Source organism: Narcine bancroftii, chromosome 7 (assembly GCF_036971445.1).
Source record: "Narcine bancroftii isolate sNarBan1 chromosome 7, sNarBan1.hap1, whole genome shotgun sequence".
NCBI classification, from domain to species: Eukaryota; Metazoa; Chordata; class Chondrichthyes; order Torpediniformes; family Narcinidae; genus Narcine; species Narcine bancroftii.
In genome coordinates, this window is record NC_091475.1 from 169,784,886 (window position 1) to 169,805,105 (window position 20,220).

A 20,220-nucleotide genomic window follows, 5' to 3' on the forward strand; every position below is an offset into this window, starting at 1 on the left:
TACAATTTCAAATGGGTAAAGGGTAGAAGTGACCTCCCACCTTTGCATTACATCACTTTATCATATAAAACCATGTTCTTAGCTCTATTTTGGTATTTATCATACACAAAAGAATAGTATGTGTTTTTGTCTGGTAAATAATCAGCATTACCTTGAAGGACACAATTTTAATGATGTTTTTGCCAGCTTTATTTAAATTTTAATTATGATTATATAAGTCATTTTTTTATCTCTGTCTTAGCAAGGTATAAATCTATTTTCTATAGAGTTTGCAAAATGAGTTCTGCCATTTTATGGCACACTATGTGATTCAGCCATTTTATAATTATAAGCTGCCTTCTAATTCTAACAGGAAAAGCTTTAAGCATCAAGATATAAACTGTTCTTCCACATTCCCTCCTTTTTATCATTTGATGATAAGTTACAGTGGGAGAGAGGCAGTATGGTTGTATAGCAAACCTTCATAACAAAAGGTAAGGAATAAAAAAGAAAAAACTAAAAAAGCACTTCATTTGCGTCATGTCCTACTTCCTTAATTTTTTTTTAGCGTTTTTACGGGGAAGCAGAATATGTTTTAATTCAGTTCTCACTCACTGCTGTGTGGCTTCTCCTTGACAGGCCACCCAGCTCCAGGGCCCAGGACCCCGTGGGTGTTGGCGATGTTGGCAAACATTCTTCCTGAACCTCTTGTGCTGCTGGTGAATTCTGCTGTGGGGAAGTGAGTGGCGGTGGCTATGGAAAGCACAGGCCACCCGAGGGAAGGTGGCTCTTGAAGCTGCAGGCCTGCTTCCCGGACAGTCGCAGCACCCCCACAGGCTGCTTGAAGCTGGGGGTAGCTGGCAACCTGCTCAGCAGCCATCGCGGCAATGTCGAATGGATAGCAGGGGATCCCTCCCTCCCTGATACCGGGGCTGGGCAGACTGTGGGGGATCCCTACCTCCCTGAGAATCTGGGGCCAGGCAGCAGGGGATCCCTCCCTCCCTGATACTGAGCCACGCAGTGATGATCATCACTGTCGGCATTAATCATCATTATCACCCTAATTTCAAGTTTGCATACAAGACCCGGGGGATATTTTTGAGCCAATTTCTGAGAAAAAAAATTTGGTCTTGTATGCCATCCAATTTGGTAATTCTAACTGATCTTTCCAGTTCCACCTTTTGAAACTTCCTCCATGGGGTGATTTAAACACTATTCCCAAAGGTATGTCACGTCAAATGTAAAATTTATTCTTGTATTAACTCGTATTCACTGTCTTCAAGGTTACTTTTATTGTCACATAAATTACGTGATGTACTTTTGTCAGCTGTAAGGCCATCAGTTACTATGAGTATTGCTTTGTACCCACAAAAAAGAATGAGAAGCAAAAGAGAATCCCTTTAGCACCCATGGATTCGTCTCCAGCACTTTTGCAGTTGCACAGACCCCTGTTTCATCCATTGGCAACCCAAGTTCCAGTTCCAAATCTCTGATATGATCAAGAATCCTTCAGCATCCAAAGCCCTTCAGGAGCTCTTCTTGCCCTCAACACCCTCTCAAATCCCAGTTTTGATACTTGGTTTCCATGAGCCAGACTCCAGCAGCCCACAGCCCTTGTGAAGTTACCCGCAGCTTGGGTGGATCCATCAGCTTCTGAGCCCTTGATGGTCTGCTGCAGTGGTCACTGTCTTGTAGAGTCGTCTCCCATGTTTCTCCTCAACGGGGTGGGTGGGGGGAGTAATCTCACTATTTCTGGTACCATGCCATGCTTCTCTCCCAAAGTCTGCAACCCCTCATGGTCCCTGCCAAGGAAAGGCACCACCATCTTGAACACAGAGCTCGCGGTTGCAAGATTCTAATTACAAACACTGTCTGCCCTTTAAAATGTGTAAGGAGACATCAGCATTAAGATTGGGTACTTGAAACCTTCAGAGTAGTAGTGTCTCCACTCTCCCTGTGTCTGCGCCAATGGCAGCACTGCTGTAACAGCAGCTGTTATTTGAAGGTTTGGTCTAAAAGCATTGTTAAATGGTATTGTCATTCCTTTTTTTATATAATCAATGCTAATTGGACTATATTGATGAGTAGCTTCAGTCCATGTTCTGACCAGAAGCAAAATGGGTTCATATTGATTCTTTCACAGCGTTAACTAATTAGCATCATGGGGCTGAGTTTTCTTTTTCTTTAAATGTTTGAGTTAAATTTCTTTTTCCTTAAATTTCAGTTGCTATGTTAAATATTTTATATTTTGATAGGTAAGTACTTAAATATCCTTCATCATTAAGACATGCTTTCCTCTCTATAAGCTTCAGGTGGTGCTATTAATGGTCCCTGTATATTATCTGTTGGCTATTTGCAGGGGATAGATTTTCCATTGGTTGATCTTTAAGTTGATCTCTTCTGAAACCTGGGTGTGATTTTTTGCTGTTGTGGAACTTGGGATTTTTTTCGCCCCTCTCCCCACTCCTGTTAACAAACATAAATGGCCTAGGCCTGACCTAGACCCCTGTCTCTGACAGACTTTTCCTAGGTGCTGTACTACTGGTATTAACAGTTCTTCTTTGGCTTGGCTTCACGGATGAAGATTTATGGAGGGGTAATGTCCACGTCAGCTGCAGGCTCGTTTGTGGCTGACAAGTCCAATGCGGGACAGGCAGACACGGTTGCAGCGGTTGCAAGGGAAAAATGGTTGGTTGGGGTTGGGTGTTGGGTTTTTCCTCCTTTGTCTTTTGTCAGTGAGGTGGGCTCTGCAGTCTTCTTCAAAGGAGGTTGCTGCCCGCCGAACTGTGAGGCGCCAAGAAGCACGGTTTGAGGCGATATCAGCCCACTGGCGGTGGTCAATGTGGCAGGCACCAAGAAATTTCTTTAGGCAGTCCTTGAACCTCTTCTTTGGTGCACCTCTGTCTCAGTGGCCAGTGGAGAGCTCGCCATAGAACACAATCTTGGGAAGGCGATTGTCCTCCATTCTGGAGACGTGACCTACCCAGCGCAGATGGATCTTCAGCAGCGTGGATTCGATGCTGTCGGCCTCTGCCATCTCGAGTACTTCGATGTTGGAGATGAAGTCGCTCCAATGAATGTTGAGGATGGAGCGGAGACAACGCTGGTGGAAGCGTTCTAGGAGCCGTAGGTGATGCCGGTAGAGGACCCATGATTCGGAGCCGAACAGGAGTGTGGGTATGACAATGGCTCTGTATACGCTAATCTTTGTGAGGTTTTTCAGTTGGTTGTTTTTCCAGACTCTTTTGTGTAGTCTTCCAAAGGCGCTATTTGCCTTGGCGAGTCTGTTGTCTATCTCGTTGTCGATCCTTGCATCCGATGAAATGGTGCAGCCGAGATAGGTAAACTGGTTGACCGTTTTGAGTTTTGTGTGCCCGATGGAGATGTGGTGGGGCTGGTAGTCGTGGTGGGGAGCTGGCTGATGGAAGACCTCAGTTTTCTTCAGGCTGACTTCCAGGCCAAACATTTTGGCAGTTTCCGCAAAACAGGACGTCAAGCGCTGAAGAGCTGGCTCTGAATAGGCAACTAAAGCGGCATCGTCTGCAAAGAGTAGTTCACGGACAAGTTGCTCTTTAATTGCCTCATTAATAGACCAAGAATTACACTGGAAACTGCTCCAGTGTTTTTATTTCCTTTGGATATTCCTTGACATGGTATCTTTTTCTCCACAGTTGTATCAGATGACTACCTTTCCCTGAGGATACCCTCTTGCCTTGTACAGCAAAACCCCTGGTACCTGGCACCTATGGGGATTGGTAGAATCCGGATAAATTAATTTTCCGGTTGCTTGAGATTGTGTGATTTGCAAACTGACTGCTAGGAGGTGCAAATTTTAAACATTTTTATTTTTTACCTATTTATTTCTGCTATTTTTTTAATTGCCAGTTTGAGGCTGCTGGTTGCTTGAATTCTGGATAACAGGGATTTTACTGTATCTTGTTGTTTAAGTAGGTCTGTGCTGTAGTAAGTAGTGTAGCCTCTTTTTCATTCCAATCCTTTCATTCTCTGAATTGTATTTAAGGGTAACCTCTCGTCTCCATACCACAGTAAAATCCCTGCTAGTGAGAATTAAAGATCATGTATTGCAGCAAAGTGTCATGTGAACACTTGAAATTCTGGGAAACCGTGCCATGTGCTGGCAAAAATAAAGTTGTTTTACTCATATTTTGTTTGATTATTGCAGAAAACGATTGCTAAATGTATTTATAAGGTTTGTCTTGATATTTCTCATCTTTGTTTTAAGAAGTATATACACATCTTTCATGTGCAGTACAAGGCTTGAAGTGAAATATTGATGCCATTTTTTTTTATTTCCTGGTTTGTTTGTTGTGTAATTTTAAACCACAATATGTTTTAAGGCCTTAAATGCTGTACTGCAATGTATTGGAAGAAAGCCAGACTATGTTAGCAGTTCCCTTTGTGGTAAGTTCCTACATCCGGTGTGACATGCAGCCAAAACATAAAAGCTCTTTACATATAAGGAGATAGGAAACAAATGCCAATTTGTGACTGTGAGGTCAAAGATTAGGTTCATTTCCCACCCTCTCAAGGGCTATGAACTGGGTGCAGGTCTCGGCAAACTGAGAAGAAGCAAAAAAAAAAGTAATTTAGAAAAGAAAATTGTATAATTTGGATCTTTTGGGTTTGATTTTGCAGGAAATGATTGAGTGAAAGGTGAAATGTTTAAAGGGAACATTGGGGGGGGAACTTCTTCATACAGTGGTGAGAGTGTGGAATGAGCTGACAGCTAAAGTGGTGCAGGCTTGATTTTGACATTTAAGAAAAATTTGGATGGGCAAATAGATGGGAGGGATATGGAGGGTTATGGTCTGGGTGCAGCTCAATGGGAGAGAATAATAGTTCTGCATGGACTAGATAGCCTGAAGCTCCATTTTTATGCTGTAGTGTTCTATGGTTCTAAACAGTGGCAATCAGTAACACTATTCTTAATGAGCTAATGTGAGGAAAATGTAGCTTCATTTCTGGGAAACCCAGAAATTAGACATTTATAACTAGAATTGGTTCATGATCTGTCAAAAAAAACATAGTGCAAGGGCAAAGTGTATAAGAGGCTACAGGCTCATAACATTCTGTGTTGTGATGTCACAAGAAAGCAATTGTAATTTCTCTAACACTTTAACTCCACAGATGCCATGAATTCTTCAATTAATCTTCCAGCATTCCAATTTACAAGTGTTGTCTAGTGTTGCCAAGGTTCCTTACACCTGTTGGTGCTGTACTTTAACTGTGTGAAATAATACCAATTGACAACAGATGAATTATCTGTAAGTCAAGGTGGGTTTGATTGAATCTTTCAGGATGATGATTATTTATCTCGTAAAATACAATGGCCCTTGGATTCTTTAGCTGCATCTGACAATTTATTCATTTGAGAACTGAATGTTGCTGGCAAGACGTATTTATTTGCCATTCCTAATTGCCCTTGAAGGTAATGGTGACCTTCCTCCTTGAACAACAATTGAAAGCTTTTGATTGAGAGTTCCAGGATTTAGACCCAATGATTTAAAAAGGAAAGGTGATGGATTTTCATATGGGGGTGGTGTTCTCTTGGAGGGAAACTTGTTGATTGTTATCTCCCCAACAGCTGGTTGCATGATCCTTTTTGGTGGTTTTGTTGTGCATTTGGGGAAATGAAGTCATGTGAAAGTTTTTAACTGCACAGACTTAAGACTTTTCCCCCTTGCAGAGGTATTTAAAAATAGATGCCATAGGTGTGATAGTACAGACCTATCACCAATGTATATATTTACAGTATCTAGAGTGTAATGACTGTGCTTACAGCGATTTTTTTTTTGAGAGCTTAGCCACGCCTACTGTCTGAGCCTTAAAGGGTTGTGTCCCTAGCCAGGTCGGATCATTCTGGACTGGTCGGCCACCTGTGAAGAGCTCCTGTCTTTTGCTAATAAAAGCCTTGGTTTGGATCAACAAGTCTTTGGTTCTTTCGACGAGCTCTACAATAGGTTTAAGGTAAAGTGCAGGAAGATTAAAAGGAACCTGAGTCTTTTTTTCATCAAGTCAAATAACTGGTCTGTAACCTTCTTTACCATGGCAATTCAACTGCTTGTTTAGAAAACTAAAAGTTGTGGGAGTCTCTACCTCCATCACCCACACAGTAAGTTTCACACTCCAGATGAAAAAAAACACCTCAGATTCCCTTTAATCTTTCTGCCCTTTATCTTAAACCTATGGCCTCTTTTTAAATACCTTTGCAAGGGGGAAAGTCTTAAGTCTGTGCAGTTTAAAAACTTTCACATGTCTTAATCAGATCCCCATTTACTCCAAGGAAAATGGCCTGTCTTACCCAGTCTCTACTCATATATGAACTGCTCCATCCCAAGCAACATTCTGGAAGATCTCCTCTGTCTTTCCTTTGGTGCAGGACTGCATACAATTTTACAGCTATGAATTCATTAATATTTTATAAAATTGTACCATAGCCTCTCTGCTCTCAGTCTATACCCTGGCTAATGAAGGGATCTCATTTGCCTTATTCACCATCTCATCTATTTGTGCTGCCACCTTTAATGCCCATTGGATGTACACAAAGGTTCCTCTCTTCTTCATTAGTCCATAGAGCCCCATTATTCACTGTGTCCATCCCACATTATAATGCCTCATATTTCAACACTGCAAAGCTGAGTGTACTCCGAACACAAATGTAAGAAAACATCCAATTAGAGTTGGATTAGGGAAAAGATTATAAAAAGACTGCATTGACCATTCTTTGTCACAAATGCCACATGCATTCAGAATATGTAGCTGAATTAACAGCACCAATGGAAACAAATGGACAAAGATCCATTAATCTTTAACTCCTGACCTTTGTACCAAGTCCCTGTAGAAATTCCAGGATACTTTTAGAGACACGAGGCAAAATGTAAAGGAAGGAGAGATAGTTTTGATTTTAAATAAGGTAGTGGATTTGAAAGATCTCAGATCAAAGTATCAGGAAGTAGAATCAATTGGGAGGAACTAAGAATCAATGAAGCTTAGAAGAGAATTGTATATGGGCCCAAACAGTAATGTAGACCTTGGTATAAATCAGAAAATTATAGGTGCCTGCAACAACAGTAATACTATAATTATGGGGAACTCCAATTTACATGAGGATAGGGAAAATCAAGTCAACAGTAATTGATGGTTAAATTTATGGAATGCACAAGGTACATTGAAGAACTAGTGAAGAAACCAGTTAATATTTTTAATTGAATATTTTTGTGATGAAGGTTAATTGATGATCTAGTAGTCAAGGGGCCATAAGGGATAGAATTTTGTGTAAAGGTGGTAAATCATTTTAATACAAATCTGAAACAAAGACGCTGCTTTTGAATAAAACCAATTGTAAAGCCTTGAGATTGAATTTATCATGATGGATTGGAAATTGCATTAAAAGGTGTGAAAACCAACCAGCAATGATGAATGCATATTTGCAAGTAAAATAAATACCCTTTTAAAGAAAACAAATCATAGTAAAAACCAGACCACTTTTCTCACTATCTAAGTTTAAAAAATAATGAGATCAAAAGAAAAAAAGCTTGTAATATTGCCAAAAGAAGCAGGAAGCATCAACATTGGAAAAACTTCCAGAGTTCAATAAGAAGTGACTGGGAAGGTGGAATATGAAAGTAGATGAGCAAGAAACATTAATAATAAATGGTAACAACATGTGGATAAACAAAAAGGAAAATATTAACAAAAGTGACTGTTAGTGCCTTGGAGATTGGGGCACAAGAAATTGTATTTTGGAACAAGGAAATCCAGAGAAATTAAACCTATTTTGGGTCTGCCATGATGAAAATAAGTCAATTTATTTCAGAAATAGTGAAAAACTACAAGTCTAGTAAAACTGAGTCTCAAAGAAATTAACATCAGTTTTATAAAAAAAAAACATTGGAAAAAGTAATGGGACTGAAAGGTGATAAATTCTCAGGACCCATTGGCCAGCATGAAGTTTGAAGGAACTGTCTGTGCAGAAAGTGGATACTAAATTCTAAAACAATAATATTGAAAGGGAGTGAATGTAATCCTCTCTACTACAGGAGCCTAACCTTTTATTCGGGATCGTGGGACATTGCTATTGGTCAGAATCTTCCAGATTTCAGAAGTATTTTGATTTTGGTCCCTTTAAGCAAATATCTCGCTCCTAGTCCCTGGCCCCTGGCTGTGCGTTACCCCCATGTACTGATATGTTTTCCTCCATTGTATAACCGCTACCAGTTACTGTATATATGAGGCTGGCCTGCCCACTAATGACTCATCCCTTAAGTCTCTTCCCCTTTTGCAAAGGTTGTGTTACCTTTGCCTTTCTGGCAGTCCTGTACCTGGATCCGGGCCAGCCAAAGTTCTGTGTGCATTAAAGCCTATTGTTCCTGCAGCCTATGACTCTGTGGTTATTGATAGAGCCTATCAATTTAATGCATACAATGCCTCTCCGATAATGGAGAAATTGCTGTGCCCCGATTGGTTGGAAGTGGACCCCAGGAGCATCGGAATACTATGAGCAGTGGATCAGCTGCTTCGACAACTCTCTCAAAGCCGCGGCCGAATTGGTGGACTCCAACAAGAAAAAGCTAAAGGTCCTACAAGCAAGAGTTGGCCAGAGAACTTTCCAGGCCATAAAGAACTGTGCTACTTACACAGAGGTGATGGCCGAACTCCGGACCCTCTACAAACCAAAGCTCAACGAGGTGTACTGGCGCTACCACCTTCTGGCATCTCGAAAACAGCAGCCCGGTGAGTCGGTAGAAGATTTCCTTCGTGCCCTGTTCATGCTGGGAAAAGACTGATGGGGTAGCCCCGTGGCTCCTGTGCCGATGGCCCAGTTCGTCGAAGACCTGGTCCAGGACGCCTGTGTGTTGGGGTTGAGGTCCGATTACATCAGGCAGCGTCTGCTCGAAGAGGACCAACTATCGCTGAAATGGACAGTGCAGTTGACCAGAACCCTGGACTCAGCCCAGCATCATGCGGAATCGATAGTGGGAAAAACAAGGTCCACCACGTGTGCACTGCTGATGCCACCATATTGGGCGATGGCACGTGGAACTGCAAACCTGACCACTGCGGCCATGGCAGCCGAGCACTTGAAGTGCTACTTCTGCGGGCAAGCGAAGCACATATGACGACTCTGCCCCGCAAAAGGTGCTACCTGCTCTGACTGCGGTAAGAGGGGGCACTATCAACAAGTCTGTAAAGCCAGGCCCTCCCCATGAAGTAGCGCAGTGTGCACAACTGACGAGCGGGTCCCACCTTCACTTCCGGTGCTGACTACATGCGTGGCAAGAGGGGCGCCATCTTACCTGCTGCCGCCCCCGCCCTCTGTGTGGACAGCACCGCTACCACCTGTCTCGCTGATGTCACTTCTGTCTGGCTTCATGACTGCACCCCCGTGGAAGGCACTGCTTCTGTCTTCTCCCTCAACCTCGTGGTTTAACGTCGTATTGTACATCTCTCCGCTGACGACGACGATTCTCCACTCCTGGCCTCGATTACACTGAACCAGGCCAACCCTCATCCGATAGCACACTCCATATGGGGATAGAGGTGAATGTGCACAAAATTAACTGCCTTTTCAACAGTGGCAGTACTGAGAGCTTGATCCACCCTGACGTGGCCTGCGGACTCTTGCTCCCTGTCTGGCCGATGAGCAGCTCTATATCAATGGCTGCCAAGGATCACCAAACTAACATCTGTGGGTACTGTGTTGCATTTCTGATGGTGGGGAAGGAGCATTATAATGACTTTTCCCTGTTAGTCATGCCCCAGCTCTGCGCGCTGACCTCCTGGGCCTCAATTTCCAAACTCAGTTCAGGAGAACGACAATGGCGTTTGGGGGCTCACAACCACCACTCACGGTGTACAACCTGCAATTTACTGACCCCACCTTCCTCTCACAGCACACCAGCACTGGCCTGTGGCCTTTCCACCCTTCGGATGTCCCCTTCGTCATTATTCACTAACCTAACCCCGGACTGCAGACCCATAGCCACCAAAAGTAGGCGCTACAGCACTGAGGATATGACGTTCATCCGGGCCAAGATTCGGCGACTCCTGTCAGAGGGGATCATTGCCCTAGCTCCAATCCTTGGAGAGCCCAAATCTTGGTGGTCAGGGGTGGAAGCAAGACGCAGATCATTATAGATTACAGTCAAACCATCAACTGATTCACACAGTTGTACTCATATCCTCTTCCCAGGATAGCCAACGTGGTTAATAAGGTTGCCCAATACTGGGTTTTTCGACCATTGACCTCAAGTTGGCATATCACCAATTCCCCCCCTGCCCAGGAGACTATATATATATATATATATATATATATGGGCTTCAAGGCCGACGGCAAGCTCTTCCACTTTCTCAGGGTCCCCTTCAGCATCACAAACAGCATCTCCGCATTCCAACGGGTGATGGATTGGATGGTAGATAAGCACAACCTGGCAGCAACGTTCCCTTATTTAGATAATGTCACGATCTGCGGTCATAACCAGCAGGATCACGATGCAAATCTCGCAAAATTTTTGCGTATGGAAAAGTCCCTGAATCTGACCTATAATAAGAACAAATGTACCTTTAACACTAATTGCCTGGCCCTACTTGGATGCATTGTGGCGCATGGTGTCATTGACCCGGACCCTGACCACATGCGACCCCTGATGGAGCTCCCGGTCCCAAACACCCTGAAAGCACTGAAGAGGTGCCTGGGGCTGTTTTCGTATTATGCACAATGGGTACCCAACCATGCTGATAAAGCCCACCCATTGATAAGGTCCACAACCTTCCCGTTATCAGCGGAAGTCCAGGCTGCTTTTCACCACATCAGAGAAGACAGCATGCCGTGGATGAATCCATCCCCTTCCAGGTGGAGAGCGATGCTTCCGACTTCGCAGTAGCCGCCACACTCAACCAGGCAGGCAGGCCAGTAGCATTTTTTTCCCGAATCCTTCACGGCCCTGAGATGCGGCACTCCCCTGTCGAGAAGGAGATACAGACAATCGTCGAGGCAGTTCGCCATTGGTGCCACGACCTAGCCAGTAAAAGGTTAACCCTGTTGATGGACCAACGTGCCATCGCCTTCGTGTTCAACACAACACTAAGGGGTAAAATGAAGTACAACATGATCCTTGGGTGGAGAATTGAGCTTTCCACCTACAACTATGACATCTTGTACCGGCCAGGTAAGCTCAACGATCCTCCAGATGCCCTTTCCCGGGGGATGTGCTCCAGTGTGCATCTTTACCGCCCCCAAGCCCTCCATAATGACCTCTGTCACCATTTTATTAAGACTTGGAACCTTCTGTACTCCATCGAGAATGTCAGGTCCATGACTAGATGTCACTGGGTCTGCGCTGAATGCAAGCCGCAATTCTTCCGACCTGGTGAGGCACACCTCATAAAGACCACATGCCCTTTTGAAGGACTCAGTGTCGATTTTTAAGGACCCCCTACCCTTGTCTAACAGGAATATGTATTTCCTTAATGTTATAGATGAGTACTCCAGGTTCCCTTGTGCCATCCCCTGCTCGGATATGACCTCGGGGATGGTTATTAAGGCGCTGTGCAGCATCTTCACTCTTTTTGGGTACCCCAACTACATTCACAGTGATTGGGGATTGTCGTTCATGAGTGAGGAGCTGCGGCAGTACTTCCTGGCCAGAGGCATAGCCACCAGCAAGACCACCAGCTACAACTCCAGAGCTAATAGCCAGGTAGAGAGAGAGGGAGAATGCCACTATTTGGAAAGGTGTGCTTCTAGCCCTCAGATCCAGAAACCTGCCAGTATCCCACTGGCAAGATACTTTGCCAGAAGCTCTGCATGCCATCTGATCGCTCCTATGCACCGCCACGAATACTACCCCAAATGAACGTATGTTTGCCTTCCCTAGGAAGTCGGTGAATGGGTGGTCGATGCCCCCTAGTTGGCGACCCCAGGACCGGTCCTGCTCCGGAAACATGTGAGGGGCCATAAAACAGACTCACTGGTTGAAGAGGAGCACCTCATACATGCAAATCCACAGTATGCTTTCGTACAGTATCCCGATGGCCATGAGGACACAGTACCGGTCTGCGACCTGGCGTGTGCCGGAGAGCCCGAAATCCACCCCGGACAACCCTATTTTTCACTTCTCATCCTGTTGGGATTCGTTGTTAAAGACCAAGTTGCCCAGTACACCCTACCTAGAACACACTCAAACAGTGCTGACCCCCGTCAAGATACTGAATCCTTCCCCTTCTCATACTTCCTCAGTCAGCACCCCGGCACAGATAGTCTCTTCCCCACAGATGGCCGCCCCACCTCCGGACACCTGACCGGCAGCACAGCAGACCATCTCCATGCCTGCTCCTCGCCGGTCCCACAGGTGGGGGAGGACGCCAGCATGGGTGGACCTCTAGCATTGAATGTTTGGGGGGGGGGGTTCTGATTTAAAAGGAGGGGTGAATGTACTGATAGGTTTTCCTCCATTGTATACTGTATATATGATGCTGGCCCGCCCACTAATGACTCATCCCTTAAGTCTCCTCCCCTTTTGCCCTGGCCATAAAGGTTGTGTTACCTCCCCCTTTCCGGCAGTCCTGAACCTGGATCCAAGCAAGCCAAAGCCTATTGCTCCTGCAGCCTATGACTCTGGTTATTGATAGAGCCTATCATCCTGGCCATCCGTCCATCAGTGCCCCCCCCCCCCGACTGTTTTGCGCCCTAGGCCAGGCTGAGTGCAGGGGGGGGCCTAACAGGAGGCTGTCGACCAATGTGTTTGTCAGGTGGAGGTTGGAGGCAACGGGGTAGCATGGGAGCACGCCCAAAAAGGCTGCCAGCGTCAGCTGCTCAGAGCCAGCGGTCAAGCGGGGTGGAAGGCTGGACACGAGGTGCAGAGCTACAGGAGGAGCGGGCTGTTGAGGCAGAGGAGCCAAGTGCTGGCAGCTTTCTGGAGCTCCACCAGCTCATTGGGCCAACCCTCAGGCGTGGAATATCCGTGGAAGATTATGGGTAACAAATACGACCATTGCTCCTTCATTGAGCCAGCTACCGCCTGCTTCCCTCCCACCGGGTGCTGGGGGCCAAGAGTCACCTTTCTATCAAAGCTAAGAGAGGGTGTCCATGGAAAAAAGAGAATTTATTACAGGAAATTAATGTTACTTATGTGTAAGGTCATTATTGAAAAAAGTGCCAGTTTTCGGAGATTGCCGGTGTTTAGAATCCTGGATAAAAGGTTAGGCACCTATATAAAGAATGTTGCGTGACCTGTGGAGTTTCACCTGCATTTTTGTGCATTAAAATAAATACATGGGTCACTTTCAGACTACCAATCTGTAAGTAGTGGAGAAGTCTATGTAAATACCATCTTGTTGGAGAATAGACAGATAGAATATTGGGTGTTCTTCCTCCAATTTGCGCGTAGGCTTGGTTTGGCAGTGCATGAAGCCATGGACAGTCATGCTGACGTAGAGAGAGGGGCGCAGATTGGAAATGGTTGGCCACTGGGAAAACTCTGCTATTGTATGTATCCTATATACCTTGATGTATCAAATGAGTGGAATGTGCATGCTGTGTCTTTTGAGAAATTGTGAATAGTTCCACCAATCCAGGCAACTACATATGCAGGAGATGTCTCCAGTGTTGCAGAAATGGCTTAGTAATTCCAGCTTAGTTACTTCTCTGAAACAAAGTTCAAGTTGCTGCAGATGATTATTCCACCTGCGTTAGTTTTGCTCTCTGGGATCTGATGCATGCATTCTTTTAGTAAGAAAATTGAATTGAACCTGGACATAATTGGATCTAGTTCTAACATCCATTGATCTGATGTTGAATATAGTAGTAAAAACTGGAGATTTAGTGGATTGGACTTGTTTCAAATGGAAAAATCCCAATTGGAAAGGAAGGTTGTCTAAATTATTCTGAAACTGATAAAAATGAAATGTAATGCAATATTGCATGCTTTTACGCTTATCCCTGATTTTTGATGTACACATTTAGCATCCAATTTATTTTGTTGATGTCTTAATTTGACTACTAGAACACAAGAACATAGGAACAAGGATTGGCAACCAGCTCCTCTTGAGCCTGCCTTGTCACTCAATATGATCGTGGCTGATCTACGCTGGCCTCAACTCCTGTGTCAGTTGTAAAACATGAAAGCCTGCAGACACTGTGATTGAAGTAAAAACACAAAGCTGGGAAAACTCAGCAGTTCAAGCAGTGTACTTTTATAGCAAAGATAAAGATGCATAATCAATGTTTTGGGCTTGAAGTATGAGCAAAATGTAGGCAGCACCCAAACAAAATGGAGGGGCAGGAGAAGATTACAGCCCCTCAAGTGCTGACCTCAACTCCAGTGTCCGTTCCCCATTATGAGTGCTTTTGCATTGTCTTTTCCACGTTGAATTGTGGTCTTGATGTAAAACCAAAACTACTTTCATTCATTTCTCCTCATGATTTGTTCTACAATTGTCTTTGTTTCCATCACTAAATTTACTCAAGATTATTTTAGAACCGACCTCTTTGAAATAAATCTTATTTGAATTCTAGCATTTCCCATTGTTGGGGCTACTATCTAACCCAGAATTTTGCATGTATGTGAATAAAGATGGGGTAACTTAATTATGTTCTGTAGACTATAATGGTATTTTGTATGTTTTTCAGGTTGTCCCTTTATATCCGCAATGGTCTATTACATGCAACAAGGAAGTTAAAAGCTAATATGGTGGTCGGTGCTGCAACCATACGGTATAGACGATCTCTGCATTTGTTTGAACAATTCAGGATTAGGTCGAGAGTAAGTTGGTACTTTATGCTTAACATGAGACAAAGAATTAGGCTGGATTACAATTATTAATTTTTATAGTGGATAAGTAACAAGCTGCAAATATTGAACTAAAACAGTTGAGTTAGCTGGGATCAAATTCTTGAAACATAGACACCATGCTGGAAATAGCAATTTATGCATCGTGAAAATTGAAACTGAAAGGTTTCAACCTGAAACATCAACTGTTTCAGTTTTCACAATGCCTAAACTGCAACAGAGTTGGTTTCGGGTTGAAACCTTTCATCAGAATTGGAAGTAATACATCAATCTGATGATTATAAACTTTAACAGTATGTGAATAAAGATGGGGTAACTTAATTCAGGGTGTTTTCAGTATTTTCTATCTTTATTTCAGATTTACAGCATCTACAGTTTTAAAAAAAAATCTTATCAATCTGATTGAGGTTTATTAGATGATACCCATTAAATAGATTTGGAAGGATGGAGGTAACAAATGTAAGATTTATGAATGTCAGGAAGTGCTTATCCTAGTAAGTGTGCCCTAGCCGCCTATTTTCTTTAATTCATTTTAGCAAGAGTTACCAGTTTCTTGTTTCAATGGACACCCCCCCCCCCCCCCACTTACATATCTCTCACCAAGATCAAATGTTCCTTAGAAATATCTCACCAAGATCCAAGGTTCAACGGTTCCTTACAAATCTCTCACCAAGATCCAAGGTTCAACGGTTCCTTACAAATCTCTCACCAAGATCCAAGGTTCAACGGTTCCTTAGAAATATCTCACCAAGATCCAAGGTTCAACGGTTCCTTACAAATCTCTCACCAAGATCCAAGGTTCAACGGTTCCTTACAAATCTCTCCAAGATCTTATAATTGAAAGTGCAGATTTAGAAGAAAACCAATTATAAAGTTGTAATATCTGCTGAAGTCAAAAGAGTCTAGGATTCTGGAGAAATGGGGCCAGGACTGAGATCTGGTAAAATTGCTCATCAGCTGGGAATTGGGTGCTCTTGTCACTGACAGCAGCATTATAAATGAGCAAGTGGGAGGAGAAATTGATTCAGATAGACTACATTTACTGTAAAATCTGATTACTCTTGTATCTCATTTGTTCTTTATGTAACTGTATTCTCCTTCTCAGACTCAAGGTAGCAGATTTTGCAAATGCACATTCCACTAAGGGTCCTAATGCTGTGCTACATGCTTCTTACAAATAGTCCAAACTGAATACATCACATTATTTCACCAACAATGATGTGATTGTATCCATCACTATGTTGGCTAAATAAGTTGAAATACAGGAAATAGGAGTTGGTCATTTGTCCCTTCAGCAAGTTTCAAGCCCCTCATGACTCATCATTTATATTATTGTGTTTTCTTGCTTTATTCCCATATGCATTTATCTTCAGCATTTTATAAAGTCTATTGTTCCATATAATTAGTGTATTAAATGGTGTAAAATGTTCTGTCAGGCAGAATTTTGGACAGGTGAAATCTAATTTTTAGCTGTAAACAATGTATTCACAGCTTCATTGAGCATCAAATGGAAATTTCATCACCTTTATGGCTTACTGAAGCACTGATTAGTTATTTGATATTACAGATAGAGCTCTCCCAATGAAAAGAATACAAAATCATTATTACATTTTCAGTCGAAACAAAGCTAAGTGTGATCTATTTCTGACCATGCTAATATTGTACTGCACAACGAGGCTGACTCCTATTATGTAAGGTGCGAAATGATCTTTGTAACAACTTTTTTTGGATGAGTCATTACTAGAATTTTCAAAATCAAATCCATTTCACTACAACTTCACAGTCTGATGTAGATTGTCAGACTTTCCTAAAATAACTAAATTGAGCTCTTTCAACTTGACCCTGTTGTTGTAGTTGAGATGCTATTTAATAAGGAACATTATATGGAAGTATCTTGGTACATGTGACAATAGACAAATAAGCTGCATGCAATTAGTGAATATTATGCTTTTGACTGCCCATTTGCTCCCATATTTCATCAGCTGGAGTTCATACATTTGTTTATTAGATCATTTTCCTGATGGGTCTCAATTGCATAATTCTTCGGTATATTTCATCCATCAAGTTTGATGGTGTTTAATGTTTTCTTTCCCAAGTATTTCCAAAGTTGTTTTCATATCAATTGTTTTCCAATCCACATGACCACTTCAATTATTTCTCAGCCTACCCACTTTCCTATCCTCTTGGGTGCTTCTGGCCAATATTTATGCATCTTCCAACCCTCCCTGGTATATATCATTATATATTCACAAAGTTTGTTTGGACCAGAGATGGACAGTGAGATGGGAAGGAGGGAAAGGTTAGCAGAATTGTTGAATCCAGTTCAGTCCAATTTGAGAAACCTATTAGTTTGAATGTATAAAGATGCAGAACAGTACCTAAACAAAAGGATAAGAATTAAAAACTTAATTTGAACGCAGGTATAGTGAAGGAGGTGAAGATTGAAAAATGGAGAAGGATCATAAGTGAAACGTGTAGGATGGTGTGCATATTCACAACAATGTAGCTTTCAGCTTTAAAGTGACAGGGTGCATTAACCAGTATCACTTGAGATGATATGGCATTGCATGCCATAAATTGTTCTGCTTCTGTAGAAAAAGGTTCAGATAATGTGCAATCCAACATCACACCAATATTTTGGTAAACTCCACATGATTTGAATTCAAGAACCTTGTACTATTGGAAAACTGTCTTTTTCTTCATCAACTTCTGTAAATAAACCTTACATTTTACTTATTTTCTATCATTTCATTCTCTGGTAATAGATCGCGGTGAGCATATAATAAAAACTGAGTAGCCGCGAGATTGTAACTCAGTCTGAGATCATCTGCCAAGGTGCTGCTGGTGAACTACAGCTACCATTGTTGCAGCAAGTGCCCTCAAGTTCAACTGAAGTAGAGAGCATGAAATGAATCCATAATTTTCCCCTTCTAATGTATTAACAAGTTTCTGCTGTCAGTTTGACTCTGATTTTCATCTTTTTATCTTGTATTGATTTTCTGTGTTTTAGAACAATGTACCTTTATCAAACCATCAAGCTGCTTATCACCAGTTTGGAATGATGCCATTTGCAACACAAATAATTTTTAAGAGAGATTTTGTCCTCCAGAGGGATAAAAGCAAAGTGCTGGAAATCTGTGGGGAGGGGGCAATAAAATGCTAGAAGTATTTGGCACGTCAGACAGTATTTATGGAGAGGGAAGCTGAACTGATGAAAAGCCATTGTACTGAAATGTTTATCGTTTCTCTCTCCACATTATTTTGCCAGAGCACTTGGGGGGAAAAAAAGGATTCAATTTGTTGGCTAAGATGAGGCTGAGATCAGAATATACATATATAGCTATTTGCTGTACAATAAAAGTCTTAAAATCCTGTTGCCAGAAATCCGGACTTCTCAAATTCTCAGCTGAAATCCGGACTTCTCAAAATTCTCAGCTGAAATCTGGACTTCTCGAAAACTCAACTGAAATCCGGACTTCTCAAATTCTCAGCTGAAATCCGGACTACTCAAAATTCTCAGCTGAAATCCAGACTTCTCGAAAACTCAGCTGAAATCCGGACTTCTCAAATTCTCAGCTGAAATCCAGACTTCTCGAAAACTCAGCTGAAATCCGGACTTCTCGAAAACTCAGCTGAAATCCGGACTTCTCGAAAACTCAGCTTTTGCATGCACAAGCAACACAGATGCACAGCAACAAGTGACCATGCAGAAGTGGCAGAATGTAAGAATTTTTAAAAATACTTTGTATCCTATAGGGGAAAAAAATGCTTCTTTAATAAACTATCAAAATTTACCTGTTTATTTTCCTTAAATTTGAATTTTAAAAATATTGCCTGAGAATCTGGAAAATCTAAAAATCCAGACTGGCCCCATCCCTGAGTGGTCAGGACTTTAGGACTTTTACTGTATATTGCTTTGGCTTTTAAAATCATTCTCTTCCTGTTTGTTCTGCTGTTGTAGAAAAAGATTCCCCATGTCCTAGCATTTGGCAAGATGATTAATTTTCCATGCATTGAACTTAAAAAAAAAGTAACACGTATATCAAAATCCATTTTGCCATTGAACCCAAACCTGATTCTCTCGTTCTAGCCGATGTCCCTGACTGATTTTATTTATTCCCCAGTTTCTTTGAGAATCATTCCAGAGGGTCGATCCACCATGGGTCTGAATACATCAAACAATTAAATATCCACATTCCTTGGTTGAACATTTTTGAAGATACACAATGCTCTGAAATTCCACATGCCTGTAATTCTAAATGGTCCCATATCTTGAGACTGATCCCTAGTCCTGGACTATTCAGTCAGAAGAAATCGAGTCTACCCAATGAAATGCCCTGAGTTGTGTTTCAAAGAAATTGCATCTAATTTTTCTATACTGCTATGGTATATATCAGTGGTTTTCAAACTCCCCCCACCCCCCCCCCCCACACTCACATTCCACCTTAAGCAATCCCTTACTAATCACATAGCACTTACGGCATAGGGATTGCTTAAGGTGGAATGTGAGTGTAGGGGGCATTTTGAAAACCACTGGTATATATCCATCGCACTTAGTTTTATTTGTTTCAACCCTTCATCCTGGGAATAACTGTTGCAGATATTTGGGAATATCGGCAGCATGGGTACAGACCAGATAAGCTGAGAGAGAGTGCTGCTCCGAAGGGTTCAATTGTCTGATCCTAATATCGACCTCACTGAGTGGATTATGTTTTATTTTAAAATCCTGCATCGGCAAGGTCTGTGCCCAAAATGGCAGCATCTGCGGTCAGCAGAGGACATGAGGGGTTGCAGACTCCAGGGGAGCAGAGGACCAGCATAGAGCACGAGAAATGGGGAGAATATCCTCCCTGTTGAGAAGGAGATGATCCTACAAGATGGTGACCACAGCAGTAGAGTAGCATGCAGCTCAGCAGCTGAGGGACCCACACAATCTACATGCAATTTGTGGTTGGGGGACCCACACAGGCTGGTGGATACTGGCTCATGGGAACCAGGTGTATCGGAACCAGGAATCAAGAGGGTGCTGAGGGCAAGAAGGGATCCTGAATGGCCTCTGGCACTGAAGGCTTCCTAATCATGTCATAGATTTTGATTTGGAGCTCAGGTTACCGATGGAATGAAAAGAAGTTGGTGCGGCTGCAGAGGCTGTGGGAGCTCTGGAGGAGAATCCACAGACACTCAGTGACTTAGAAGGGACTCTCTTTTGCTTCTATTAAGGTGTGCTGGGTAATAGTAATGGTGACTTTCTGTCAGCTTTACAGCAGGCATTGACGATAAAGGAATCTTGAATACTATTTCAGATGTTGAATCCATGAGAAAATGAGCAGTCTGCTCACTGATGAATATTGAATTGTGCATCAATTCTGTTCCAAATCTCACTGTCATTGCTCATGCCAGTATTAATAATTCTGAATTTGAACTTGTATTC

General features: G+C 42.6%; 1 protein-coding gene across 12 annotated transcripts in view; it reads left to right on the forward strand.

Annotated features, from left to right (window-relative positions):
- LOC138739359 (protein THEM6-like) overlaps positions 1–20,220 on the forward strand; it is a 45,723-nt gene that overhangs the window by 19,545 nt on the left and 5,958 nt on the right. For 9 of the 12 annotated variants that reach the window (XM_069891239.1, XM_069891238.1, XM_069891237.1 and 6 more), the window contains 2 exons: positions 11,877–11,945; positions 14,630–14,762. In XM_069891239.1, coding sequence (XP_069747340.1) covers positions 11,877–11,945; positions 14,630–14,762 — 202 coding nt within the window. The other 3 variants (XR_011342201.1, XM_069891245.1, XM_069891235.1) reach the window with 3 other exon arrangements.